The sequence below is a fragment of the Pseudovirgaria hyperparasitica genome (assembly GCF_010093815.1).
Source record: "Pseudovirgaria hyperparasitica strain CBS 121739 unplaced genomic scaffold EJ05scaffold_27, whole genome shotgun sequence".
In the NCBI taxonomy this organism is placed as follows: domain Eukaryota; kingdom Fungi; phylum Ascomycota; class Dothideomycetes; order Acrospermales; family Acrospermaceae; genus Pseudovirgaria; species Pseudovirgaria hyperparasitica.
The window spans coordinates 98,591-124,439 of NW_022985575.1; the positions used below are offsets into that span (position 1 = coordinate 98,591).

Consider the following 25,849-nt stretch of genomic DNA (forward strand, 5'->3'; position numbering starts at 1 on the left):
CCGTCATTCCACGACAGATTCGACATGCTGTCATTCGCAATGCCGCGTTACGGCACGTGAGGATTATGGTCAATCTCCTGTCTGTCTATTGATCGGTCTTAGTCTCACCTTGTCTGCCCCTGTAATACTGCTGTCTGCTGAGCTTCTCATGTCTGAGGCGGAGCGGCGAGCTGTGTGCGCCGAGGTTGACTTTGGAAATCCGATTCCCACTCAATACGATTCCTGGCTGGCTCAGGTGTCGACAGTCAGCGGCTCCTTATGTGTTGTACAACAGCTTGAACTACGCTTCCATGAATGTTGATGCAAGTTATTTATGCAGCTGGTGCCACTACGAAAATTCACAAAGCGCAGACGAGCATTGGCGAGATCAGTATGCTCCCTTCATTGTTCGAGATAGTCATGCAACAAATTGCGCTCGGTCAGACACAGGCTAGGTTAATGATGACACTCTGATCATTACGAATAGTCACCGACTACCTGACTTGCTAGATAATCGAGATAGTCAAAAGCAACATTCGATACTTGCATAAATGCACATTTGAGCTGTTTGGACTCAAGTTGATGAATACAGTCTACTACAATTGATTTGTATATTTACACGTGACCAGTCTGTCGGGAGGTGTGGCAGTGCACGAGGTACCAAGCCACGACCGCTTGGCACTGATCGGCATCCCGAAGATATTCAGACGTCGACTTTGCGACAATACAGTAGATCCACGGATCCTTCAATTCCCCCATAATCCGCATAGTCGTCACCGCGCTCGGCTCCACACATCACCTAACTAGCCCATCTTCAACTTCAAGGCTCAGGCGCGCATCAAATACGCCACCCAAGCTTCGCACAGCGTCGCGTGCAAAGCCACGACGGCCGCGTAGCACGTCTCTGCCAGAATGGCCTACGACTTCGATGGCCTGAACGGCGATATTGCCGAGGGTCTCAGTGTCAAGATTCGCGAGGTACATCTCATTAGCCTCTCAATGCATGCTCACGGTCGCATGGTTGCTGTACTAACCGCGATGGCGCACAGGCAACTCCCACCGTCGCCGACTTCTACATCGACAACCTCGATCTCGCGACCGCGAATTCCCTCCGCCGTGTGATGCTTGCCGAAGTGCCCACTCTCGCTATAGACGTAGTTGAAGTCGAAAAGAATACCTCGTACCTCGCGGATGAGTTCATCTGCCATCGCTTGGGCCTGATCCCTCTCTCCGCAAAGAATGTCGAGGATGTTCTCTACACTCGCGACTGCGAATGCGAACAATACTGTGAGAACTGTAGTGTCATGCTCACGCTGCAGGCAAAGTGCACCGGCGACGATATCATGCGCGTGTATGCGCGCGACCTGGTAGTTTCGGAGATGCGGGCGAACGAGTGGGTTGGGACACCTGTGCTGTCGGACCCAGACGGTAACGGCTCGATTATCTGCAAGCTAAGGAAAGGACAAGAGATCAAAATGAAGTGTATAGCGAAGAAGGGTATAGCAAAAGAGCATGCGAAATGGGCCCCAACAGCCGCAATCGGGTTTGAATACGATCCATACAACCGGTTACGGCACGTCAGCTATTGGTATGAGGAGGACGCGATGAAGGAATGGTACGTGCAAAGATGATGCCAGCTATTCTTCCAATTGTGATCGCTGACATGAAACCCAGGCCCATCAATGAACGCAACGCCGCCTTCGAGGAACCCGTCGCCGAAAACGACTCCTTCGACTTCAATAAACAACCCACACGCTTCTATTTCAACGTCGAAACCGTCGGTTCGCTCGAGCCTGATGTTGTCATGCAACAAGGCATCAAGGTTCTCCAGCAGAAGCTCGCCGGCGTGATTCAGGAGCTCAATGGTGCCAGTGGAGACCAAGAAATGGGATACAACGACGGCGGCAGAACCCCTGACGGTGCGCCCAACGGCTACGGTGGTGCAGACCAAGGCTTTAATACACCATATGGAGGGCATAATAGTGTATGGGGTGGTGCGGGTGGTGGTGCAGCTGGTGCGGGCGGCACGACACCTTACGGAGCGACGCCATACGGACAGAGTAGTACCACGCCATATGGGCAGAATCCGGGTTGGTAGTTCCTGTTCCTGTTACGCTCGTTGTGGTGGTGTAAAATATGGTGCATAGGAAGGAGCAAGGCGTTTAGGCAATGGGCTTGTGTGAATAATTGTGGGCGCCTCCTCAACCTTCAGAGCATATGCGCAACCTATCGCGGATTCGATATTGGCATTCAAAAACAAGAACACAAAAAGATAGACGTGCTCTTCAACTTCGCGTACAGGCACGAAAGACCAAAGTTAAACATTCATGGAGGGCATCTGAAGTTAGAGGACTGCAAGTCCCTTTGTCCTTTTCCTTATCCAATTATAATGTTACTTTTACAGGTTCTCATCTATGTAGTACAGATCGGTCGTGAGGGAGGAGGAATATATGTACAAGTAGGATTAGCCTGCAAGCTATGCTGCAACAGCAAGTATAAACGTGGAGAAACATTCTTAGCAAGCCGAACAGCACTTTTATCAAAACAAGGCAAAGCGACGAGACCATCTATGAGTTCTTCACCACGCCCACCTTTGCCGCCCGTATCACCCTGCCATTCAACTTGAAGCCCTTCTGCTGAGTGGTAAAACACGTCCCATCCTCCTTATCCCCCTGCGGTGTCATGAATATCGCCTCGTGCACATTCGGATCAAACTTCTCGCCCTCAGGGCTCGGGTCGAACCGCTCCAGCCCATGCTTCTTCAGCGTGCCCATGAGGATCGTCTCCGTCATGCGCAGACCGGAGTGCAGGTTGGCCAGATCGGTATTCGCGCCCTCGGCGAGCGCGGCTTGCGGTGTGTTCTCGAGCGCGCGGTCGAGATTGTCGATGGACTCGATGAGATCGCGGGAGAAGCGCGAGAGGGCAAAGTCCTTTGCGGCAGAGACTTCTCGCTTGGTGCGCTCTTGTAGGTTGCGGAAGTCGGCGACTGAGCGTAGGTACTTGTCCTGTGTTGAGAGGCCTGGATTAGCGGAAGCTTTGGAATGGGCAGTTTCGCAGCTCGCGTGATGCGTGCGCTGCAGTGCGAGGCAGGACTGGGATCAATTGCGTACCTTTAGCTCGACAACCTCCTTGTTCCTCGCCTCGAGCTCCTTCTTGACCGGGTCTTCGGGTTCGGTTTTGGTCTCTGTCTCAGCGGGTTTCGCGTTGTCTTCTTTCTTCGACTCGCTGGCTTCGGAGTACCATCGCGAAACTACTCCGGGCTGCGTGGCGCGCAGATATGAGGGACTGGAAGTGCGAAGTGCGACCTGGGGGCGGAAGGAGGGACGGACGACGCGCGAGGTGCGCAATAATGTTCTTTGAATCATGTTGTGATGTGTGAGTGTGGGAGATGGATGATGAGTGTGACGTCTAGAGAGCTTGAAGGCAAAGAATAGAAATCTTTTGGGATGCAGGGATCGGCGGCCCGTGCACCGCCGTCCCGATGGACATCATTCCAAGCCACGCATAATTTAATTATTCTCTTAAAACTATCTAATACTGAGCATATGATAAGTCAGACAACACGCATTATATTCTAATTCCTAGATGATACATATCGGTCTCGTCGAAAAGCACAATCTTTGATTCAGATGTACCAGGCCTCCTTAACACATCGACGAACGAACATTGCTCGTGGAAGAGCGGCGCCAAGGTCAATAAAAATAAGCTGGAACTGCGAGTAGCTTAAGCCAGTCCGAACAAGACGTTCGAAGTAGGCTCAAATTACGTAGCGTTTGATCTTCGCACATTGACTAATCGGCACGCCATGGGAGAGATGGGCATGGCAACTTAAGTAGTGCGGTTCGGTTCACTCTGATCAGGTTTGTGAGTATGCCTCATCTCACTGTAGATAATGATTTAAATTGAGCTAGTCGTCTTCATCGTCTCCATCGTCAGCGTCATGTACATCCATAACTTTCTGCTCGACCCGACGTAGAATTCGTTTGCTCCAGGCTTGGACGGCTTTCCATATGCCCTGCTCTCGATCAGCTCTGTTTTCTTGATAAGGGTTGTAGACTTACATAAAGGACTGTAATCACTCCAATCATGATCGCTATCCATGTAATACCAGTGATTCGCTCTCGTCCAGTCCTACCTTGCCGCCCGCCAGTAGGCACGCCACGCAAACCATTGATCCAGTTCCAAGGGTTACTAAGTAGGACTTTCAAGAAGCCCACCACGCCGATGGACACGAATCCATTCGCGAAGTGCTCGTACCAGCTGACGGGCTCATTAGCAGGCCTTTGGTGGTGCCGATTGCGTGAGTCTTCAAAGAGCTGGTCCGTCACAATAGTCATCGGATCCAGCCCAATGCGGATGATGGTCTCAGCGAAGAAACCCAAAATAAATGCGATGGAAGTAAGCACGGTGATACTGAGTACCACTCGTAGTACTGGGATATTGCCATTAGCATTTGATTTCAAACTTATCGCTGACCAAGAAGTACGGTCGTATCATTATATAAACTTACTCGGGTTCGCTAAGAGGCCGGCCCATCCAAGTCGTGAAAGCTTGTATTTGAAGCCGCACGTGGGACATTCGTAGAAGTTCCTTCTGCTAGTAGGATCTCGCATCCTCCACTGAGCTAGACAGCCATCGTGTACATATTTCGATGACCCCTTACACTTGCATGGTCGGATGAGACGCCCTGCTTCATCCTCGTACACAACTTCCGGTCTCGGTTGAAGGAAACCGGGCAAACTCTCCATAGGCGGGCGTAATGTTGGCTGGACTATATCAAAACAGATACGACACGTTCGTGGACGGTAGAAATGCTCCTGCGGAGGATGCTGTTCATTCGGTCTCGTGGACTCAGAGTGGTCAGTTTGAGGGTTCGCTGCACGTTGAGTGAATGTATGCCAATCAGTCGGATCAACATGAGCATAGCCAGTCGAGTGTGCGTGTTCTGGAGAATCCATTTTATATGATATACGCTCGCTGCGAGGAATCTGTATGGTCAGTGTATAAAGAGACAAGTCATGTCCGCCGATGACAGCGGTAATGAATGAGTATTTAAGAGGTGGCTCGGCCAAGATAAACCTTCACACTCATGTGAGTAGAATACGGATGTCAAACATGATTCACACTCAGGGGGTGATCAATCTAGACACGGTGGCCGTAGAGAGAGGAGAGTGAACTACTTTGGGGGAATCGACCAAACAAGAATCCAATCGTGGAAGGAACGAGACGGCCGACGGGAGAATTTACTGCCGTTCGTCGTGGCGCCGGACCTTGAGTGCACGTGACCGTAATGTCTTGGCATTCATTGGTAGCTTCGCCGCGTATTCCAGAGCTGTAGCTTTGGTTGTTTGTCTTGCCTGGAGCTTCACTTTCACAAAATCATATCGGCTTCGAACTGCAGCATACTCCCACTCTTCACTGTTACTCCCAAGCTGCCGAATATACTGCCAGTCTATCAAACTATTATCTGGGTGCTTCTCCGCTGATCAGGTCCTCGAAGTCCGATTTCCTCAGTCCGTAGCAATGGCGGACCGCTATGCATTCTCACTTACGACATTCTCTCCAACGTGAGTTCTTCTATACACGATGCTCAAATAGAACAGAAGACTAATTGTGTACTAGGGGAAAACTGGTGCAGATAGGTTTGCGAAACCCTGTCTTTAGTATTGGGCCGGATAACTGACCGCAACAGAGTATGCCCTCAATGCCGTCAACCAAGGTGTCACCTCCCTGGGTATCAAAGGTATGATCCGTCGCCAAGCTCAATACTTACCACTCTGATCGATTTAGCAACGAATGGCATTGTACTAGCGACCGAAAAGAAATCCTCATCACCTCTTGTCGACGCCTCATCTTCGTCCAAAGTCAGCCTCATCACCCCGAATATCGGTATGGTTTACTCAGGCATGGGTCCGGACTACAGGATATTGGTCGACAAAGCTCGCAAAGTCTCTCATACTGGCTATAAGCGTGTGTACAACGAATACCCTCCGACTAGGATTCTCGTTCAGGACATCGCACGGGTCATGCAAGAGGCAACACAGTCTGGAGGTGTAAGACCATACGGCGTCAGTCTACTGATCGCTGGTTGGGATGACGGCATTGAGCCGGAGACAGAAGCAGCGAAGGAGGGTGAGACGGAAGAAGAGAAAAAAGCCGCGCAGGGCAAGACAGGGGGTATTCTCAAGGGCGGACCAAGTCTGTATCAAGTTGATCCTAGCGGAAGTTACTTCCCATGGAAAGCCACGGCGATTGGGAAGAGTGCAACCAGTGCAAAGACCTTCCTGGAGAAGAGATATACCGAGGGATTGGAGCTCGAGGATGCTATTCACATCGCTCTCCTAACTCTGAAAGAGACCATAGAGGGTGAGATGAACGGCGATACAGTTGAGATTGGTAAGCGAATCAAATAATCAAAGCTGCGTAATTCGCTAACTGCATACAGGCATTGTAGGACCCCCAGAGGATCGTCTATTGGGATATGAAGGGGTAGAGCATGCACAAGGTCCACGGTTCAGGAAGCTTACTTCCCAAGAGGTGGAGGATTACTTGACAAACTTGTAGAGCATATCTCGAGTACAGAAACTGCTATAATGTCTATACAGAGGTATAGAAGTGACACGATGGTTGGCTGTCTCTTACGTTCACGGTGATATGGTACACAATGTGCTCCGCCCAGCAGAGATGTCATTGTCTCGAATGTCATATTCTCTAGCCACTATGATCCTTAGGCATACCTCAAATGAGACATCCAAACTATCACACAGACGGAGAGTATACGTAGCCATCGAAGCTCTGTCTGACTATGTTTCGCAACATCGTTTCAAGTGTCGCGCTGACATGCCTTCCGGGTCGATCTCTTACATTAAGAATCGCATTGTATTACTTACCTGCGAGCTAATTATTTTAGCACTTGTCTAAAAGGAGACACATGTATATAGTGCCAAGATTATTGGGCCCTCAGCAGGTGAGGGATTTCACCTCACCCCTCCAAATAAGAACTTCATGTTAGTAACCTACTTTGCGATGCTATAAACATCACAATGGCAGTCCAGCAATTCGTCGGTATGGCTGGTATGGCCCTCTCGAGAGCTAACCACGCTTTTGCAGTTGGTGGCCAATTTAACAACCCGCCTGACGTTCCGATCTGGTGCGGAAAGGCGTACATGAAGACGTCAGAGAGAGATATTCACCCACATGACGTCGAAATAACTAACTTCTCACAGCAACGCATCCTTCGAACCCGGTGGAGAACTCGTTGAGCCCCCCAGATCAGATCACCCATTGCTAGACTTGAATATATATCCACACTTCAACATCTACACCGCGGGCGAAGAGTACGCATCCTTCGTAATTGACGCACCCATATCCTACATCCACGGCTTTCCTTACTCAAACCCAACCATCGACAATACCACCAACACGGTCTCTCCCTTTACTTATCTCATCATCGAAGTCTCCGACACGCACACCGGCGCTCAGATCATTAGCGGCGACCGAAGCGTGAAGATCAACTCGACAGCAAACATATTCCCCTTTTCCCTCGACCATTTCACACCCCGATTCGCCCCCTACAACATAACCCTATCCGCATCCTCCATCGACGGCAGCCAGACCTACACCACACACACATCCCTCACCTACCTCCCCGCCCGCACCGACCACGGCTCCGTCGTCAAACTCGACAACCTCCACGGCGGCCTCTACGTCCGCGACCAGCTCTCCAAAACCAGCACAACCTGGCAACCCATCATCCCCTTCACCTTCTACACCTCCTGGGACGGCTTCCTCCTCCCCTCCCCCTCCTCCCTCGACACCTACAAAGCCCTCGGCTACAACACAATCCACATCATCCCCCCCGGCACCCAAGACCCCTTCGACCCCACCCTCTTCGAATCCTACCTCTCCCACATGGACGCCCTCAACCTCCACCTCATCTACGACATGCGCCACACCTACACAAACACCACCTCCCTAACCACCCAACTCCACCGCCTCACACCCCACAAATCCCTCCTCCTCTGGTACACCGCCGACGAGCCCGACGGCATCGGCGCCCCGCTCGACAGCCCCCGCCACGCCTACTCCCTCCTCAAATCCCTCGACCCCTACCACCCCGTCAGCCTCGTGCTCAACTGCGCAAACTTCCACTACGCTGCCTATGCCGCCGGCGCAGACATCCTCCTGCAAGACGCATACCCCGTCGGTATCAACGCACAGCACAGCACAGTCTGGGACACGCCGTGCAACCGCACGTACGGCGACTGCGGGTGTGATGGCTGCACAGGCCGACTTGAGGATGTAGCGCGGCGGATGGACGCGGTGGCGCGCTACGAGACGTGGATTGCGCGGGAGGGGGAAGGGAAGAAGGCGTTTTGGGTTGTGCCGCAGGCGTTTGGGAATGAGAGTTATTGGCCGCGGTATCCGCGGGCGGATGAGGAGGTCGTGCTGGTGATGCTGGGGGTGAATCATGGGGCGAAGGGGGTTTCGGCGTGGAGTTTTCCGACGACGGGGGAGTTGAGGGATGTGACGGGGGCGTTGGCGCGGGTGTTGACGAGGGGGGATGTTACGGGGTTGGTGCTCGGGGGTGAAGGGGTGGGGTTGAGGGTCGTGGGTAGGGAGAGAGTTGATGCTGCTGGGTGGGTTGGAGAGGGAGCTATGCTTGTCAGTGTGGTGAGTATGGAGTATGATGCGAGTAAGGGGTTGGTGAGTGTGGAGTTGCCTGTTCGGGCGAAGGGGGTCAAGGAGAAGATCTGGGGCGGTGATGGGTGGAAGGTCGATGGGAAGACTCTAAGCAAGGACGGATTAGTGAATCTCGAAGTCGCCATTCTGATACTCGAGGTTTGAACACACTGGCGTCCTCGTCAATAGAACACCGCAGAAACAGATGGAAATGTATTTCGATCAAACGTCTATTCTGGTTCTTGGTATGACAAAGAAGATTTATGTCTATCTACATACCGGCGGTCAATAGCTTCAAAAAGCGCGCGCGAAGTCTAGCTACAACCCGGGAGAAGACCAATAGAAACGCCAGTCCGAAACTTAATCCGATGCATTAAGAAAAACACGCACACAGCCCATATCGTCTCTGTACGTGAACATCATTACGCTTTTTTCGACTCCAGATGACCCCCTGTACACTTTTTGATAGATGACAGGCGAGTCGCTCATTCGTCCTCGGATTCAGAGACGTAGGCGTCACCCAGTTCCTTCTTGCGGGCCATACGGGCTGGTGGAAACGTTAGCAGATGACACTTCAACATGCAGGTACAGCATTGCGACTCACCCTTCTTCTTCTTTCTTAGCTCAGCACTTGTAAGCTTCTTCTTCTTTGGACCCGACTCGATCTTGTTACCCATGGCGTCGAACTTGACCTCCTCGTCATCGCCCTTTGCATCCAGACGAGGTCCAGCACCTTGTCCTTGCACCCAGTTGTGTCCAGAAGGTGTCATCTTGCCGTCAACAACGGCCCACACTTCCTCGGTGAGATCCTTGGTGAACTCGGCAGAGTGAGTGATAATGATGACACCACCCTCGAAAGACTTGATGGCCTTGGACAAGGCACCTAGTGAGTCACGGTCGAGGTAGTTGGTAGGCTCGTCAAGAACGATCAAGTGAGGACGTTGCCATGAGCAGGCAGCGAGCACGACCTTGACACGCTGACCACCAGACAGACCCTTCATACGAGAGTGAGAGATAAGCTCAGCATCAAGACCGAAGTTGGCAGCGTGTTGCTCAATTTCCTTGCGGACCAAGGGACGGAATTGACCGCTGGCGAGAGCCTCCTTCTGGTCGACTTCGGCAACAGCCTTCTGATGCGATGACAAGATCTCGTTACGTGGGATCCAAGCATTGTCTGCAGTCATCATGGGGGTCCACTTCTCGTTCTTCATTCCGACGTTTTCACCAAGGGCGAACGAACACTCGTATTCGTACGAGTTCTTGAACTTTCTGCGTGAGTGCACACCGATGACTCTGCGCTGAGTGCCCTCAATCTTGTATACCTTGTTCATGGCGTTGACATCATCATCAGTGACAATCTTGTTGGCACGGTCCATCGTCTCGCGATCCTCACCGGTCTGGAAACGCCATTGAATGTACTCAGATGGTGTCTTCTCGAGATGGTGATCGATATGGGCGAAAGCGTGCTGCTTAATGTATGCGATACGGATGTTCTCGTGCTGGTAGACCTCACCAGATGTGGGAATGAGTTCACCAGTCAAGACGTTGACAAGAGTTGATTTGCCAGCACCGTTGGGGCCAATGACAGCAATACGAGAGCCAAGAGAACACTGGAAGGAGATGCCGTGGATCTGAGGCTTGGAAGTACCAGGGTATTGGAAGGACATGTTCGTGACACGAACAATAGCCTTGGCCTTTGTCTTGACACCTTCAAGGAAACCGGGTTCGGGGAATTTGAACTCCATCTCGGAAGCACCAAGCTCGTAGTATGAGCGAGCAGATGGGACACGCTTGACGAACTCGCTCAATGTACCACGGTAGCGCTTAAGCTTGAAGCGCTCGTAGTGAATGACGTGTTGGATAACGTTGTCGAGGAATTTGCTGTCGTGAGAGATGATGATGGATGTGCAAGGGTTGCCAACGAGGTAGTCTTCCAGCCACTTGACGTTCTTGACGTCCATGTGGTTGGTCGGCTCGTCCAGAAGGAGGATATCAGGCTCCTCGAAGACGGCACGGGCAAGGGCCAGCTTCATCTTCCAGCCACCCGACAGGGAGCCGACGGGAGAGGAAATTTGATCCTTGACGAAACCGAACTCTTGCAGTGTCTTCTCAACATCTGCATCAGGTTTGGTGATACCGACTGACTGCAGCTTCTTCTGAGTCCATTCGATGACTGTGTACTCAGTATCGTCGGAGTCAAGGTCGTGCTCGACGTAAACAGTCTTGACTTCGCTCTGCTTGGGGAAGCCCTCGACTTGCTCGTTGTTGATGGCGCGCATAAGGGTGGTCTTACCAGATCCGTTGGGGCCCAAAAGACCGTAACGCTGGCCACGCTTCAAGCGGAGATGGGTCTGATTGAGCAAGATCTTTGCACCGTAGGCAAGATTGAATGTGCAGTTACATAGATCCTCGCCCTCCTCCTCATCAGGTTCCATTTCTTCCTCGTCAGCGACACCAGGAGAGGCACGCTTGCGAAGAGAGTCAATGATACCAGGGGCATCTGCGTCACCAACGACAACGGCAACGTAGGGAGACAGAGCGGTCAACCACGTGACCTGTTCGGTGTCCTTGTCATCGATGAGCTGACCGGCGATGGCAGAAATGTAGATGTTGACGGCTTCGAACTTGTCCGAGGTAGCATCCTTGTACTTGGAGCCGTAGAGCTCCTTGAGATGGCCAAGAACGGTGGAAATGTCACCAGCATGAGACACCTCGGGGATCTTGCCATCTTTGACGTCACCAACACGGGCAAGGGTGTCGAGACCTTGCTTGGTCTTCTCGCGAGCTTCTGGGTCGGCAATTGTCTCATAGTTCTTGGTAAGAGCAGGCATAAGCTTGGGCAAGAAAGATGCAACAATTTGAGGGTCCTCGACGAGCTTGCACATGTTGTCGACGATGACGGCAGACTTTCGCTTGATAGCAGTCTCGCGCTCGACAAGACCACGTTCAAGGAGAGGAACCATAATTGCCAGTGTCGGCTGGTGAACATCAGTGACGAAGGTAGTGGCACCCAGTAAGTGAACAGTCTCAGGGACGTTCTCTGGCTTGGCGATACACTTGATGAGCTCGGGAATGAAACGCTCGATATCCTTGTTGGAGATCAAAGCGCAAATCTTTTCCATAGTGCCGTACGCAGCCTTCTTGACCTCGGGCTTGGTGTCCCACATTGCCTCAGACACGATAGGAATCAGGTCTGGGACTTGCAGACCAGTCTGTACAGGAGAGTTTGCGGCTAGCGCCTCGATGCAGTTCAGGCCGGTGATCTTCTCGGGCCATTTCAGCGCTTCGCGGAGCGAAACGGTGATGTGAGGGATGATAGCCTTGACGGCATTGGCGTTTGTGGCTTTGATGATGGCCTCAGTTGCGGCTTGCGCAGCAACCTTGACTGGGTTCATCTTGTCACTGACAGCCTTGAGAGTGGCGGGAAGGAGGGCGACAAGGTATGGTTCGATGGCGGGGGAGACTGTGGAGTGCGAAGCGATGGCCTTGATGGCGTCCAGCGCACGCTCTCGCACGTTGGCATCTTTCTTGTTGTTCAGTTGCTTCTGGAGCAGAGCAACAACCCTAGAGCGGTACTGTTAGCCCAAAATCCTCCGTGTGTGGAGTGGCAAAAGCTTACTTGGTGGGAGCATCAGCCTCCTCGATATCACCGTTAATGAAAACGGCGAGGTTCTGCGAGGTAGCAGTGATCTCAGCGGCATCTTTCGAAATGCTGAGTTTAGAGACGAGTTCCTCGAGGACCTTGACGGATGTCCTGTTCTCGCTCTTGACGGAGGCAGCGTTGTAGGACGCAGTTTCAGCAGCGGGAGCCATGTTTTAAGGAGTTTTGAGAGTTTCTTTTAGACACAGATAGCGGTAAGATATGCTATGCGGATGACGCTGAGATCAAGGCTGCTTGATCTGGTCGAAAGCGCAGAGGAAATAATCTATGAGATGAGGGTATCAAACGTAAGCGGTCGCGACGAAAGCGAGATTCGCAATGTCGCCACTTTTCTGATTCGCAAACGGCAAATACGACAGACTCTAGAGAAGACTGAAGGGAAAAGAGTAAGTATAGGAGCGAGTCCTGGAGAGAGTGAGAGTGAGTGGAGAGTTTGGGGGGAGGGAGTGAGGGTAATAAAAAAAGTGGTGGAGGGGCTGTGGACGAGTTTTAACTGTGGGCGCTGGAATAAATTTTTGTTCGGGCGACTAGCGAGGGGCAGGCGCTAAGGCCACCTTCACCGCTTCTACTGGTTGCCGGGCAAAAAAATGAATAACAACTAGCAGTGAGCTTGCAGGCGTCTTTTTAGCCTTTCCCAACGACCAGACTCTGCCATTGCTGTGACTTTGAATCGGTTTCTTCAAGATGGATATCTGCTGTAGTGGTGGTGAATCTGTCTGTCCGCGTGGTCAGTCAGTTTCATGGTTACATACTATATGTAGGAGCCAACGAGATGGTGAGAGACTGACTGCACCATCCATCCTATGTCTGCTGCATACGAGGCGGCAAAACGCAACACATGCCAGCGGCAGTGTATCAGACATCGGATGGGCATTGGACCAGCCTCTCTCCCGCCCACACTGGTAGTGTATCTATCTAGTAGACATAGTAGATATGTAGACATGCTGGTGTACATATATCAAGACACATGGTTCAGCTGGAGATTCAATGGTGGGTTGTCTCTATCATATGTCTCACAGGGTGACCACTCTGATCTCTCATCAGCATGAAGTTATAGAGTACTCTGTTGAATTGAAGGCTAATACCTAGGGAGTACATATATAATACTACTAAGAATACCTATTAGGTACATATCTTAATTAGGCGCAGAACAACCCTTATCCTTATCGCTGCCGGCCCGACTCCCGCCGCCACTTCGGGCCTTATCGGGCGGCGTCACCGTGCACGCTCACTCCGACTCGTATAGAACTTGTTCACACACACTTTACCAATATCACACTCACGTTGGAAACGTACCATCCCTCCCTCATTGAGTATTCATCTAGTCGTTTGATTTCTATATACTCCAATCTCCCCCTGATCTCCGCGTGTATGGATGAAAGGTTGGCAGTGTGATTGCGGGCACCAGCATATTCAAGGTATTACTAATGCCCGCACTGATGCTTGCACCTCACACTCCGCATTCTTCACTTTGCGACGCAGACCTTACCCCAGACTTTATGCTCGTCGGCAGCCTAGATCCCGCCGTTGAACGCACTCCACATTACGCTTATCCTCATCCGAAATGCGTGGCGTTGTGCATTGGCGGTGAGCGGTGTGCCATTGATTTTTCGCGACATCATGCTTGTCCTTTATAGCTCGCGTAACACTCACAAGCCTACGATGATGGATCTGACCATCGATTCTCTTCGTTGACTGGTAATCTCCGCAAAGCTCATCGAACCCCAAGTACTTTGTACGCCAATGTTCCGAACAGTGGACTGCGCGTAAACATGTTGCTATTGCCATTACGTCCGAGCCAAAGTGCAAATACTCCGACCACGATGGCAAGTCCAACGGCGCTGGCTGGCTTTCTATACGCCCAAGCCATATACTTGGCCTTCGACAGAGCCTTCTGGCGTGCGTCTTGTCGTGCAACCTGAGCAGCGTGTTGTGTGAAATTCCTCATGCAAGCCTCATCAGTCTGGGACCATATTTTTTGTGGTTCAGTCGTGGTCTTCAGAACACTATACGGAGACACATTGGCCCATGCACGGAAGGGAAGCGATGTTGGCGGATATGCCTTGTATAGTTCAACAGCGCGGGCTATGAGGGCATCGAGGTCGAGAGGTTGAGGGAGCTTTGAGAGAATGAAATGTTGCATCTGCGGATCGTCCTGAGGAACTTCGAGAAGCTCCGCTCTGCGCGAGAGAATTATTGCTGCATATAAATATATTGACATGACCGCTTCCTGGGAAATCAGGAAGTCGAATAGCCTAGCAATATCCCCGTACTCTTGTATATCGTGCGCATACATTGTCAACGTTGCAGCTAGTGCAAAGTATGGCTGCGCACCTTGAACATGGTTGTATAGCTCGCGATCGGCAGTATACAGGATAGGAGGCAGGAGTCGAAGGTGGGATATCGAAGCGGTCATTGACGGAAGCATGAAGTCTCGGATCCGGAGGAGAGACATGCGGGAGGCAACATATGCAGCAATATTGCGGTCATCGAAGACGAGAAGTATCACTTGTACTATATCGTGATAGCCCTGAAAATAACAAAGGTCGGGGTGTTTTCGCAGCACATCAACGATTACGTAGGAAAGATCGTGTTTTCTGCGCTCGATCTGGGCTGTGTTTTCATCTGCAGTAAACGTCAGTCTGCTCCACAGCTTCAACGATATCAAAATGTTCGTACCATTGGGGTAATATACAAAGGATCGGTCGACGTCTAGTTGGACTTGGTCTTCGTCTTTGTGTGGTGGCAAGGAGCTCCAAGACTCCCGTTTTTTGCGTGAGGCACTATTTCGATCTCCGAGCAGTAGCTGCCCTAATAGTGTTATGTTAGGCCAAATGCCTTTTACTTCGAGGACCATTCCTTGGACTTACATGCGACCCGACGCACGTTGTCTTTCACGAAGCCATACTTGCTTGTAGCGTGGCGTACAAGAGCGCCAAGGTCTTTTGAGTCGCAAGCTTTGAGGACCTCTTTCACTTTGACCTCGCGAGCATCGATATTTGGATCAGCGGCTGCGATAGAGGTTGCATCTGAGACTTTGGGTGTATCGCTCTTCTCGTCCAGTGCTATGTCTGGTGCAATCCTTGGGTAATTCATATGGAAGATTATGAGGAAGATAGTACCATTCCGGATGATATTGCCTCAGCATATGAGACGTGCTTTGATCGTTGTCATGGTCATAGTCAATCTACAGTTATCACAGAGTAAGAAGACTAGTATGCCTGATGCGAAAGCAGATGTGGCTGGTGGCTGGTGTGGCTAGGGGCAGGGCTCGTCAGCCACACCACAACTATGAGAACGAGACTGTATCATCATCGCTCCGGTCTTGTTCTCGCCAGAGTTCCGATGTAGCATCGTGTCATCTTAGCCTGGCCATAGAGCATAGAAAATATCGCTGGCAACGAGAGCAATTCGTCTCGTTGTTGTCACTGAAGACGTCATCACCCTTGACAGGAGTAAGCAAGCGAGCAAGCGAGTAAGCGAGCGAGACGACGTTGACACGGCGGGTTCAGCGGCTGAGAGGCGATCATGGGGCCCATCGCGAAGTCATTTCCGATAGGATAATGGTAGTCATGGAGTAATAAGTGATATATACACATTTTGTGGCTTCATTGAAGAATACCGGCGTAACATCAGCCTTTAAGGAGCTTTTCCTTCTATGATCCTCGACACCCAACTGCCCTCTCGACCCCCTACATAGGAAATGATATTGCCAGTCACGTGCACATATGCTACCAGGATTACTGCGATCGTGACCTTGTTGAGGCTTGATATCGAGCCACTGTAATTGCTGCTTCAAGCGACGCGCAGAAGAAGGTAGTAGGGGGAGAGTTTGGGGTGAGGTGTCATCCATCCACACTGCAGCCAGGTCTCTCCCTGCATGCAACACTGTACACTTATCCCATACTTAATACTACTGACTATCATACTACTGCTTTCCTCCCGTCTTTCGCTTTCGGACCTCGCCGCACTGTCAGTCATTTCGAGTTCCACCGGAGCCTTTCTTCCTGAAAACCTCCAGTCCTGATTGGCGCTGGTGTATGCCCGTCATACACGCAGATGCATATACTGGCCACGCTCTTCTAAGCATTCTTTGTGCATTGCTCACTACTTTCGCTTTGATATAAGCCTTTTCTGACTATACCTAGTGAGCGATATCCAAGCTATCCCTCCCACCACCATCGTTCTTCCTACCCCAAACGCCATCCTGCACCACTATACTATATCCTGCGTGATAGACGTGCATCTACTCTCTCTTACAAGCAGCATACTATTATCTTCACACACACACCGAGGATGTACTCTTGCCGTACTTCGAGAAATGCTGACCGGTCACACAGCCTATTTCCTGTAGGGTGAGCCTGGCCCGCAGCGACGCGAGAGTCGAGTTTCTGCGGCAGCTGCACTACAGCTTTTGCGCCAACATCTGGCCGCAACTCTTTGTTGGCTTGCAGAAATCATTTGCGTCTTTGACGAGGAATGCTTTTGGCAGAAAGACTCTGCACACTTTGTTCTAGATTTCATCTGCCACAGTCGTCTGTTGTTGTGGTAGTTTCACGTCTCGGTCATTTCACTCACTGATTTCGGGGCCCATAGCCGGTCACAGTGATGGATCAAACCTTCGAAATAGACCAGGTCGTGGATGGCCAATACGAACGACGTCAAATGACCGTAGCACAGCTCATGGCTGAACGAAGTGCGAGCAAAAAAAAGCTGCTACCGGAACCAACAAAGCCAAAAGCAGCTCCACAGTTAGGATTGCTTTCAAGGACAATCGTGCCAAGTCCCACCATCAATCACATCATACCTGTTCGCATCCGACATCAGAATAAGAACGATCTCGTTTATGTAGGTGAAGATTTTCTCCGCCTACACGAGATCCAGGATGACGGAAGTCTGGATTTTGTCGTCGGCCGAGAAGGACTACCGCGTATTCGTGCTGCAAAAGCATTTGGACAACCATGGCAACAACTTTCGGATGTTCAGATTAAACTTGAGAACGGAATGTCACCTGACATTGATACTGTCTGGGAAAAGGAGTCGACTGCCTTCTCCGAAAGTAGTTCGAATGCATCCCAGGCAAACTTTCCCCCTCAACTGCTTTTGCTTGCGTTGGAGACCCAAGAACTCCTCTTCGTATATACCCAATCCGATGAAAACAACAGAGTATCGTTCCATGCTCAGTCAATTGCTTTGATGTCTGGCAAATCGATTCTCGAACATCCAGGCAATCAAATCGCCGTCGATCCTCGCTCAAGGGCAATCGCAGTTGCAGCGTCGGAAAAGAACGTAGTCATTTACTCTACGAATCCTCCCCAGGATATGCAAGGGTCCTCCAAAATGACGAGTTTCATACAGAGCGAGGCCATTGAGCAGGTTCCTGGCGTCATACTGAAGATGGACTTTCTCTTTCCCGCAGAACAAGATAATGATCACATCGCCCTACTGATCATACATTCTCACAATAGCCGTGTATATATCACTTGTTTCGACTGGATCGCTTCCATTGGCTTGACGTCAAGACAACGGCGTCTGAAGGCTCTCCCATTAGTTGAATGTAAGGCATTTTCATCTTTCGATCTCTAGCCTGCCTTTTTCCTCGTTCAGTATAAGCTTATTTCCTGTTCTAATTCTCTCAGGTCAAGAATATCCCTTACTACTAATCACTCTTCAGTTTTCGCCAGACTGCATGATCGTTACCGAAGATGGTATATACTACTTCCAGAAGATATTAGCAGGTGCAGATAAGGTCAAGAAGGTCTTTGACAGCCACGACCCTGTCATATCGAAACATCTGCACAAACGACCACCACTATGGACCTCATGGACCAGGGTCGAGCGCGCACATCGTTTCCACAATAGGGTTCAGGAAGACTTTTACCTTGTTCGCGAAGACGGTCAATTCTTCTATATGGAAGTCAAGAGCAAAGAGACATATTGCGGAATGAGTTACGCAGGCTCATTTGGTTGTAATGTGGATACTGCTTTTACCAATCTACCTCTTGGTCTGAGGAAGCCGGACCACGTTGTTGCTGCTGGAATTGGTGGCCATGGTGGAATCTTGCGCATAGGCATGTCTGGAAAAGTGGCTGAAGTACCCCGACGCGAAAAGGTCTTCCAACCAGACTTGGTCGGGCAGTTACCAAGCTGGGCTCCTACGATGGATCTTGTTGAGGATACCTGCAATACACAATCACAAGGCACTTTTCCACATGGTATCGTTGTCACTAGTGGCCGGGCACCACGTGGATGTGTATCGAGCCTCAGATCAGGACTTAGCGCCAACATACGAGCACAAATAGGTGCTGACATGGATGTGGCGAATTGCATCGGTGGCTACCTACTCTCCACTCCCGAGTCAGATCAGATTGTCTTCCTTCTGTCCTTCCCCACGCACAGCGATCTGATTCGGCTTTCTGTCGTCGAAGAGGCTGGCGAAGAGGTCCTTGATGTTCAAGTTGGCCTATCGGAAGCGCAGGAAGATAATGTTGGTTTGGATCTTGGGCTTGAAACTCTTTTTGCTTCGTCCATCGGTTCAGATAGAGCCATTCAGGTGACCAGGAGGGGCGCAATCATCACTGAAGCACTTACACTTCGGGAGACCGCTCGACTTAGCTTATCTCCCGATTCGGCCATTTCCGTTGCTACGTTGGAAGGCAATTACCTTGTCTACGCCTACATGTCAGTAGACAGTGGTGGCGTGAGACTTGCAGTGACAACATTCAACCGAGAACTTGATATCTTGACTGGAAGCGAGCATCATTTCGACCTTTCTAGTGAGCCTACGTGCGTCAAGTTTATAACAATTGCTGAGAAGGTTGTGCTTGCCGTCAGTACGCATGCCCATGAGTTGTTGTTCTTCGACTTGCCTTCTTCTAGTTCAAATCTGCGACTGTTATCCGCACATCGGTTGCCCAAGGACAAAGGTTCCTCGGCGACTTGCGAAAGCCTCGCTGTCCTGCATTCTGAACCGTGTACGGACCTCTTAGTCTGCGGTCTACGCAGTGGACATGTCTTGTCTTTCGAGGTTGACGTCGACTCGCCTGTATTCGATCCAAGTTTTGTGGCCGTGGAAGGTATAAACCATCCCGTACTCAGAGTATCATCCGTGCGTGAACTTACTGTCGGACCAACCTCAGTCAGACTCTTCGACACGCCCATTGGATTGTTCATGACCTGCAACAACATCTTCTGTCGGATTGACCGACTGACCCGTCATAACGCTCTGTTAGAGGTCCGGACACTCCTGTTCGAAGATGTATACCAGGATAACCTGAGACCGTTCCCCATATATACTACGCTATACCTCCCACGTAACATGCTTTTCGCCGGGGAAGGTCTCTCGGAGTCGCTACTTTGCGTATCTGAGGGTGAGCTGCTATCTACAGTGCCTGATGAGAGCTCTGCTGTCATCCCTAAGAGACTTCCAATAGATGGTACGCCGTATAGAATGATCGTCGACGATGAGCACTATTTAGCCTTGACTAGAAAGACAGAGTGGCGGAATGGTCTACACGCAAGTTCCAAGACTCGTTGTTGTCTGGAAGTAATCGATCCTCGGCGTTACACAACACAAGAAGAGACGGAATTTGAAGGTGTCTTGGCCTCTTTCCAGCTCCCTCGGAAAGAAAAGGCAAACTGTCTTGCTACGTGGAAGCCACACTGTGGGATGTTCAAATACAACTGGATCGCCATAGGCACCACGGCTTCATTGAGGGAACCGTCACCGGGCATGAGAAGCGCAAGCGGCCAAGCAGGAGGTTTGCTGATCGTCCGCAAAGTACCATCGGCTAGAGGCGCACTCGGACAAAAAGGTGGGCTTGAATTACGCAAGGTGAAGTATATATATTACGGCAAGTCCGACGAGGGCCCGATTCATGCGCTCGCCTCGTACCGGAACGACAGTCTTATCATCGGCACTGGTCAATCATTACACATTCTACAATATGACCAGGAAGCACAGAGGTATGTATATCCCTACTGCGGTTCATTAGTTGCTACTGACATCGACCCCTCACCACAGCTTCAACACGGTGTTTCGTTACCGCAGCCTTCCCTCACCGGCAGTCCGGATCGAAGTGAAGCCTCACCGCTATGAACCAGACAGACACATGCGTGGCGATCCATGCTACGTCACAACTCTCAAGCACTCTGTCCTTGGGTTTGACATGCATGTCGGACACGCCAATATGTGGCCAGGAATTGCTGCGAACATCGAGCCAACCTTCACCGACACCACCCACCGCCAGTCCATCACACATCACCTGATTGCTATAAATTCCCCAAAACCATCTCATAGCGAATACTCACCAAGTGCGCCTGTACCGTCCGCACCTAAGCTCCTCCTGGTTGCTGACAAGTCTGCCACCGTCACGGGCCTTCTCTCTGATGCTTCCTCGTCGAGACAGACTGCGTTACGCGTCGCTTTCTCTGCTCGCCTCCCGCGTAGCATCACACGTATGCGCAGCGTGAAAGTACTTCCTCCGTGGAATGCTCAGCCTCTAGACGGCATCGAACCTGAGCCAGTGATTGGTAGCGCTGCTGATGGTACCCTCTTCGCGCTACATGTTCTCCGTCATCACGCATGGCAGGTCCTCAAAGTTCTCGAGTGCCTTCTTGTTGTTGCTGCATCCAAAGAGAGTGCAAGCTTGCTTTGCAAGCCAGATGTAAAGGAGGCAGAGCGGGCGCAAGATGTGATTCTGTCGATCAAGGCAAGAAAGAGCGCAGAGGACGCGGATACAAGCAGTGTGCTGAGACCAACCTTGAGAGATCTCGACTGGCATGTTGATGGGACTAAACTGGCGTACCTGAGAACAGCGGATATTGAGCTCGAAATTAACAGACTTGTAGAAGGGGCGGGCTGGGAGGCAAGGGAAGCGTGGGAGATGGTGTTGGGTGACTTCATGGCCGAGATGGAGACTAGATCGGAGATAGAGGTTGCAGGCACTCTGGAGAAGTGGCTTGTTGGCGTTCTTGGGCCTGTCTTCTGATGCATATTGGGGGCGCACCAGATGGGTGTGTGTTCGGAATCCTAGCGGTTGATAGACATATATAAATATCTCAGCATTCTGTACTCCGTGTAGGACGTAAGGATGTATGGAAGATGATGACAGTATGAGAAGAGATTTCAGTGAAACTGCAGGGAGATTTCATTAGCTGAAGCTCGTGTACTAATGGCTCAAGTCGTCAACGACGGAAGAAGCATGAAGCAACATGGCATTATGGTAGGCTGGACGCCAATATCCTTGTGTACTTGCATAACTTCAGCGTGCTACTAAACGTCCTTAACTTGGCTATTATCCACTCGTATGATGTATCGCGTCCCCAAGACCTGTCTGCACTAAAGATGTTGGACGGTAGGTATTTACTCGGGAGGAACCTTCGGGTATAAATTTACCTGACTTCAACAGAGCAGACTGGAAAATAATATTCACAGGTGTGCCTACACATGAGCACAATGTATGTAAAGGCAATCATTTTCCAGTACCATACACAAACGCCATCCAGTTAGCTTTGAGCCTCTGCGCGCCGTCATGAACCGGCCACCGTTTAACAGTACACAACGTCCTGACCATGTCTTCCAAATGCTCGTCCATTATATCGCCCGCCGTATGCAGGTCGCTCTCAACAAGGATCCGGTCGTCCGGAACAGCCCGGATGACATCTTCGATACCGGATCTCTTTGGCGTCTCGCGTTCCGCAAAGTTGATTGCCGTCGAGAACGAAGCATAGAAATCAATAGGGATCTTGGGGTCCCAGTATTGCTTTATATTAGACGCGCTACCAGAATACGAATGCAGGCATATTCGCGGAGGAAAAGGTCTCGACGTCACCTCCTCGGTCTGGCCTTGTATGTTCTCCCCCTGATGATCATCCGCATGAACCGCTTGCGGATGCTCCTTCTGCCGCTTTCGCTCCCGTTTACTGGGGACGTGTCTCTCGTGCCCGGTCCAGGTCTGCTTGATGGTCTCGAAGAGAACGCCATGTGCCTGCACGCCGTGCACGGAGACCGCTCTGCGCATCTCTCCCGCGAGCCGTAGCTGCGCGAGAAGCACCTTCTTCTGGTGCTCCATGTCGACGTGATACGGCGATAATCGCCGCCCTTCGCGGCCGCCGGGGGTCAGTGTGTCGTTTCTCTGGCCTTCTTGGTCTGGCGCCCAGGGGTATGGGATGCGGAACGCCTTGTCTAGTCCGACTTCGCCGACGAGGGCTTGAGGGAATGTCTCCAGGCGTTTCCTCGTCTCGGCTATGAATTGGGATAGCGGCTTTGGGTCGGGAAAGGACGCGAGCATGTCCTGGTCCTCGTCACTGAGACTCTGAGCATTCTTCGTCGTGATTGCGGTCTTGTAGTGCTGCTGTTTCTCCTCTGGCGTGAGAGTCTCCTTGCTGTCGCCGCCGTACACGCTTTCGTCAAACAGCTGGTGCGAAAACCAGGGGTGCCAGCCAAAACACGGCACGACCTTGCCGTCGCCGTGTGCTGAGTCTGGAGGCTGTGACTTCACGCCGTGTTTACTTGCTACTTGCTCTACGAGTTCTTGGTCTTGGGCTCTGGTAGCCATGACTGTCAGGACGGCAGCCTTCATGTCTGGGATTGATGCGATGGATGACATTGTGTCTGTTGGGTGGCAGTGCGCGTCATAGACGCCGATATGCCAGGGGAAGTCATCGACTTGCTCTTCTATGTTTTCTGCTGCCATTTTTATATCTTTTCGCATCGAGTGTTCCTCCCGATTTTGCTGTGATATCGAATCGGATGTTGATTTTTAGGATGGATGTGACGTCAACCGAAGCATCCATCACTCGCTGTGTACATCTCAGTACAAACCCCGGCTTGCTTCACATGAAAGCTTCCATCCGAACATCCTCATCCATACATCGTCTCTCTCCCTCTCTCCTCTTCACAACACCACACTCCTCTCCTCCTTACCTCACAACAATGCCGCCTCGCCCTCCCTCTCACGCCCTCTCACACAACCCCCCATAACCACGACCATACCCAAACCCATACCCAAACCCACAACCATGCCCAAACTCCCCCTCCTCAACCCCCTCTCCCTCCTCCCCCCGCTCATCCTCCTCGCCTTCTCCATCCCCCTCGCCCTCCTCGCAACCTGGACGACCTCGCTCGCAATCTGCACCCTACTCCTCCGCGTATCCGTCGTCTACGTCGAGCTCGCCCTCGCCCTGCTGCACAGCTACATTACACGCCTCATCCCATCGCCGTCGCCGTCGCCGTCTTCACAGACAGAGATATACGCATATCCACCCGTCCTCGCGACGGTACCTTCAGCACAGCACTCGCGTCGCCGTCGTCGTCGGAGCAGCAATAGCAATAGCAGCACATCTTCACTCACACCTATACCAACACAAACACCTCCATCTCCATCTCCATCCACAGCGACAGCCACCACCACACAGCAACACAAAAGAACCCACCGCGCCGTCAAATCAGACTCCATCGTCGTCGCCGCGGCGCCCGATCGAGACTTTGAAGGCATGGGCGGCTGGCGCATTCCGCCGCCGACAAGTCGCAAGAACAACAGCACTACTGCCGGTGCTGGTGGTGGTGCTAGTAGTGGTGCAGTAGCAGGAAACGCCGACGACGATGACGAGGCGCTGTGGATGGGTATGAATGCCCGGCTCGAGCTGCCTGCCCATGCCACGCACGAGACGCAGCGGCGACGGCATCACAGACGGTCGCTGACGGCGAGTGGGGGTACGGTAGCGGGGGACTGGAGTCCCACGCGGACGCGGACGCGCACGAGTCCGAGTGCGAGTCGGGTGTGGACGAGGGCGCCGACGCCGGCGGCGGATGTCGGTGTTGGCGCAGAGGGGTACTTCACAATCACGCCTATTGGGAGGAAGAGCGGCGTGTGAATGAGTCTTGTGGGAAAAGCTTTGCTTTGCGAATGGGAGAGGAAGCTGGCGAGAGTAGGAGGACAGGATGAGTGTGAGTGCGGGTATCAAATCTACTTCGACTTGCAGCGCGTTGAAAGTTAACGCAGACGGGTTTGTGAATTGCTATTCTACGAGGGCATTGCATGCGCCATGATTCATTATATAGTCGCGGCGTTGGATACGTGGCGCTTCTTCGAGGAGAGAGATGTAGGCAGCCAGGACCGGAATGTCATGGGCGTAGAAAACTTCTCCGAGAATCTTGCTCTGCCCGGGCCATTGTCCCCTTTGGTCCATGTTGGCCTAAAGACTGATCCCAGGACAACTTCGACTGCCTTGATGATGAGCAGCGTGACGCCTCCTTTGTCGCAGTAGTTGTCGCCCGCCAATCGAACAAACACTACGCAATCATCGTTAGACCAGCCGCTCTGCACAACACAACAAGCAATACTCACTGCCCCAAAGTATCCAGTCGCAGATATAGTTGCCCATGCTCACCACCAACGGCAAAATCAACTTCTTCTCCGCCGCAATACTCCCAAACACGCCATTCCCCCTCCTCTCCATCCGCGTATCCAGCTTCCGATTAAAAGCCAGCACACAAAAGTAGCTCACCACCAACGCACTCACCGCGCCCGCAAAGACCCGAAACCCAAGCGCATTCCGAAAATGCTCCGCCTCCTTGCGCTCCCACCCAACCAGCCCACACCGATTCGCATTCCCACTCCCAAACAAGAACCCGAGCGCTCCCGGCAGCGCCACCAGACTCAGTATACTCTCCTGCACAACAACGTCCCAGACGGTATTGTTGAAGTTGCTGACCGCCAGCCCCTTGACGAAGAACAGCAGCAGGAAGCTCCAGCGCGGCCGCATCAGCCACAGCGTCATCGCGGGCCCAAAGCCCATCCCGGCGTTGCCCGCACGCTCAATCGTGGTGACGACCAGCAACATGAGGATCTCGGTCGCGGCGTGGAAGGCCCCGGTGGCAGGTGTCCAGGCTGTCGTCGATCGCGCGCTGGGCCGGACGAGGCGGTAGAGGTTGAGCTTGTCGCGCACGTGCTGGTGGCCGGTGAGCAGCTCCTTGGAGGCGTCGAGCACGTTCATGACGAAGAGGGTGGTCAGGATCGAGACTTTGGGCGAGCATTCCCCGGCGAGGTGGGCGGTGAGGCTGGTCGTGGTGGTGGTGTTTGCTGCGGTAGCGTTCTTGGGGGAGAAGGACGGGCCGTCGGCGAGGTTGGCGGGGAGGAAGCAGTGGTGGAGAGATGGACAGTCGCCGTTTGGCGTGACGGTGCCCGGGCAGAAGAGCGTGGGAGCATGGCAGAAGGAGTGGTTTGAGGGCGAGAATGGGATGTTGCATTCCGTGTTGATGCGTGCTTGGGACTCCTTGTAGTGCTCGTGGAGTCTGGTTTTGAAGCTGTCTAGGCCGAGGACGGGGAGCGGGTTGAGGAGGTGCAAGAAGAAGACGAGGGCAGTGGTTGTGATGAACCGATGCATGATGATGATTTTGGTGCAGCAAGAATGTTACTGGTGTGTGTGTGTAGAACTGGGAGGGAAGAGGATGTAATGAACAGGAACAAAAAGATGGGAGCATCCTAATCACTTCCAGTCGACGTTGCATCCATCTGGCCATTT

At 52.0% G+C, this 25,849-nt stretch overlaps 12 protein-coding genes across 12 annotated transcripts; 6 read left to right on the plus strand and 6 right to left on the minus strand.

The window, feature by feature from the left end:
- Positions 1-891: 891 nt before the first annotated feature.
- On the plus strand, positions 892-2,077 carry EJ05DRAFT_505619 (RNA polymerase II subunit 3; the record flags this gene model as incomplete). Its single annotated transcript, XM_033747720.1, has 3 exons — positions 892-957; positions 1,029-1,594; positions 1,654-2,077. The coding sequence occupies 3 exons, from the start codon at positions 892-894 to the stop codon at positions 2,075-2,077; spliced, it is 1,056 nt and encodes a 351-aa protein (XP_033595331.1).
- Positions 2,078-2,303: 226 nt separating this feature from the next.
- On the minus strand, positions 2,304-3,356 carry EJ05DRAFT_480898 (GrpE-domain-containing protein). Its single transcript, XM_033744959.1, has 2 exons — positions 3,090-3,356; positions 2,304-2,984 (listed from the first exon to the last, which is right to left on the minus strand). Exons 1-2 carry the CDS (start codon positions 3,342-3,344, stop codon positions 2,547-2,549), a joined length of 693 nt encoding a protein of 230 aa, XP_033595332.1. The 5' UTR covers positions 3,345-3,356; the 3' UTR covers positions 2,304-2,546.
- A 160-nt stretch (positions 3,357-3,516) lies between these two features.
- EJ05DRAFT_480899 (uncharacterized protein) lies at positions 3,517-5,186 on the minus strand. Its single transcript, XM_033744960.1, has 3 exons — positions 4,490-5,186; positions 4,041-4,411; positions 3,517-3,994 (listed from the first exon to the last, which is right to left on the minus strand). The coding sequence occupies exons 1-3, from the start codon at positions 4,935-4,937 to the stop codon at positions 3,887-3,889; spliced, it is 927 nt and encodes a 308-aa protein (XP_033595333.1). The 5' UTR covers positions 4,938-5,186; the 3' UTR covers positions 3,517-3,886.
- Positions 5,187-5,337: 151 nt separating this feature from the next.
- Positions 5,338-6,998, plus strand: EJ05DRAFT_480900 (proteasome subunit alpha type 2-B). Its single transcript, XM_033744961.1, has 5 exons — positions 5,338-5,546; positions 5,602-5,621; positions 5,672-5,722; positions 5,770-6,375; positions 6,425-6,998. The coding sequence occupies exons 1-5, from the start codon at positions 5,503-5,505 to the stop codon at positions 6,541-6,543; spliced, it is 840 nt and encodes a 279-aa protein (XP_033595334.1). The 5' UTR covers positions 5,338-5,502; the 3' UTR covers positions 6,544-6,998.
- EJ05DRAFT_458687 (uncharacterized protein) lies at positions 6,987-8,526 on the plus strand (the record flags this gene model as incomplete). The annotated part of the gene is made up of 2 exons (XM_033742560.1): positions 6,987-7,153; positions 7,206-8,526. Coding segments are annotated over exons 1-2 (1,452 nt in total), but the record flags the coding sequence as incomplete, so codon positions are not given.
- Positions 8,527-8,986: 460 nt separating this feature from the next.
- On the minus strand, positions 8,987-12,804 carry EJ05DRAFT_235966 (ARM repeat-containing protein). The gene is made up of 3 exons (XM_033740007.1): positions 12,281-12,804; positions 9,266-12,225; positions 8,987-9,208 (listed from the first exon to the last, which is right to left on the minus strand). The coding sequence occupies exons 1-3, from the start codon at positions 12,472-12,474 to the stop codon at positions 9,147-9,149; spliced, it is 3,216 nt and encodes a 1,071-aa protein (XP_033595336.1). The 5' UTR covers positions 12,475-12,804; the 3' UTR covers positions 8,987-9,146.
- Positions 12,805-13,555: 751 nt separating this feature from the next.
- On the minus strand, positions 13,556-15,709 carry EJ05DRAFT_515348 (GTPase-activating protein gyp10). Its single transcript, XM_033748594.1, has 3 exons — positions 15,193-15,709; positions 15,002-15,133; positions 13,556-14,947 (listed from the first exon to the last, which is right to left on the minus strand). Exons 1-3 carry the CDS (start codon positions 15,416-15,418, stop codon positions 14,037-14,039), a joined length of 1,269 nt encoding a protein of 422 aa, XP_033595337.1. The 5' UTR covers positions 15,419-15,709; the 3' UTR covers positions 13,556-14,036.
- A 560-nt stretch (positions 15,710-16,269) lies between these two features.
- On the plus strand, positions 16,270-16,803 carry EJ05DRAFT_236372 (uncharacterized protein). Its single transcript, XM_033740011.1, has 2 exons — positions 16,270-16,417; positions 16,471-16,803. The coding sequence occupies exons 1-2, from the start codon at positions 16,363-16,365 to the stop codon at positions 16,674-16,676; spliced, it is 261 nt and encodes an 86-aa protein (XP_033595338.1). The 5' UTR covers positions 16,270-16,362; the 3' UTR covers positions 16,677-16,803.
- Positions 16,642-21,504, plus strand: EJ05DRAFT_236408 (uncharacterized protein). The gene is made up of 3 exons (XM_033740013.1): positions 16,642-17,879; positions 17,962-20,287; positions 20,346-21,504. Exons 1-3 carry the CDS (start codon positions 16,931-16,933, stop codon positions 21,310-21,312), a joined length of 4,242 nt encoding a protein of 1,413 aa, XP_033595339.1. The 5' UTR covers positions 16,642-16,930; the 3' UTR covers positions 21,313-21,504.
- Positions 21,505-21,625: 121 nt separating this feature from the next.
- EJ05DRAFT_480906 (cut9 interacting protein Scn1) lies at positions 21,626-23,242 on the minus strand. Its single transcript, XM_033744962.1, has one exon. The coding sequence runs from the start codon at positions 23,017-23,019 to the stop codon at positions 21,796-21,798; it is 1,224 nt and encodes a 407-aa protein (XP_033595340.1). The 5' UTR covers positions 23,020-23,242; the 3' UTR covers positions 21,626-21,795.
- EJ05DRAFT_236123 (uncharacterized protein) lies at positions 23,212-24,288 on the plus strand. The gene has a single exon (XM_033740009.1). It carries the CDS (start codon positions 23,345-23,347, stop codon positions 24,197-24,199), a length of 855 nt encoding a protein of 284 aa, XP_033595341.1. The 5' UTR covers positions 23,212-23,344; the 3' UTR covers positions 24,200-24,288.
- A 155-nt stretch (positions 24,289-24,443) lies between these two features.
- EJ05DRAFT_236389 (uncharacterized protein) lies at positions 24,444-25,801 on the minus strand. Its single transcript, XM_033740012.1, has one exon. The coding sequence runs from the start codon at positions 25,709-25,711 to the stop codon at positions 24,632-24,634; it is 1,080 nt and encodes a 359-aa protein (XP_033595342.1). The 5' UTR covers positions 25,712-25,801; the 3' UTR covers positions 24,444-24,631.
- Between the last annotated feature and the right edge of the window lie 48 nt (positions 25,802-25,849).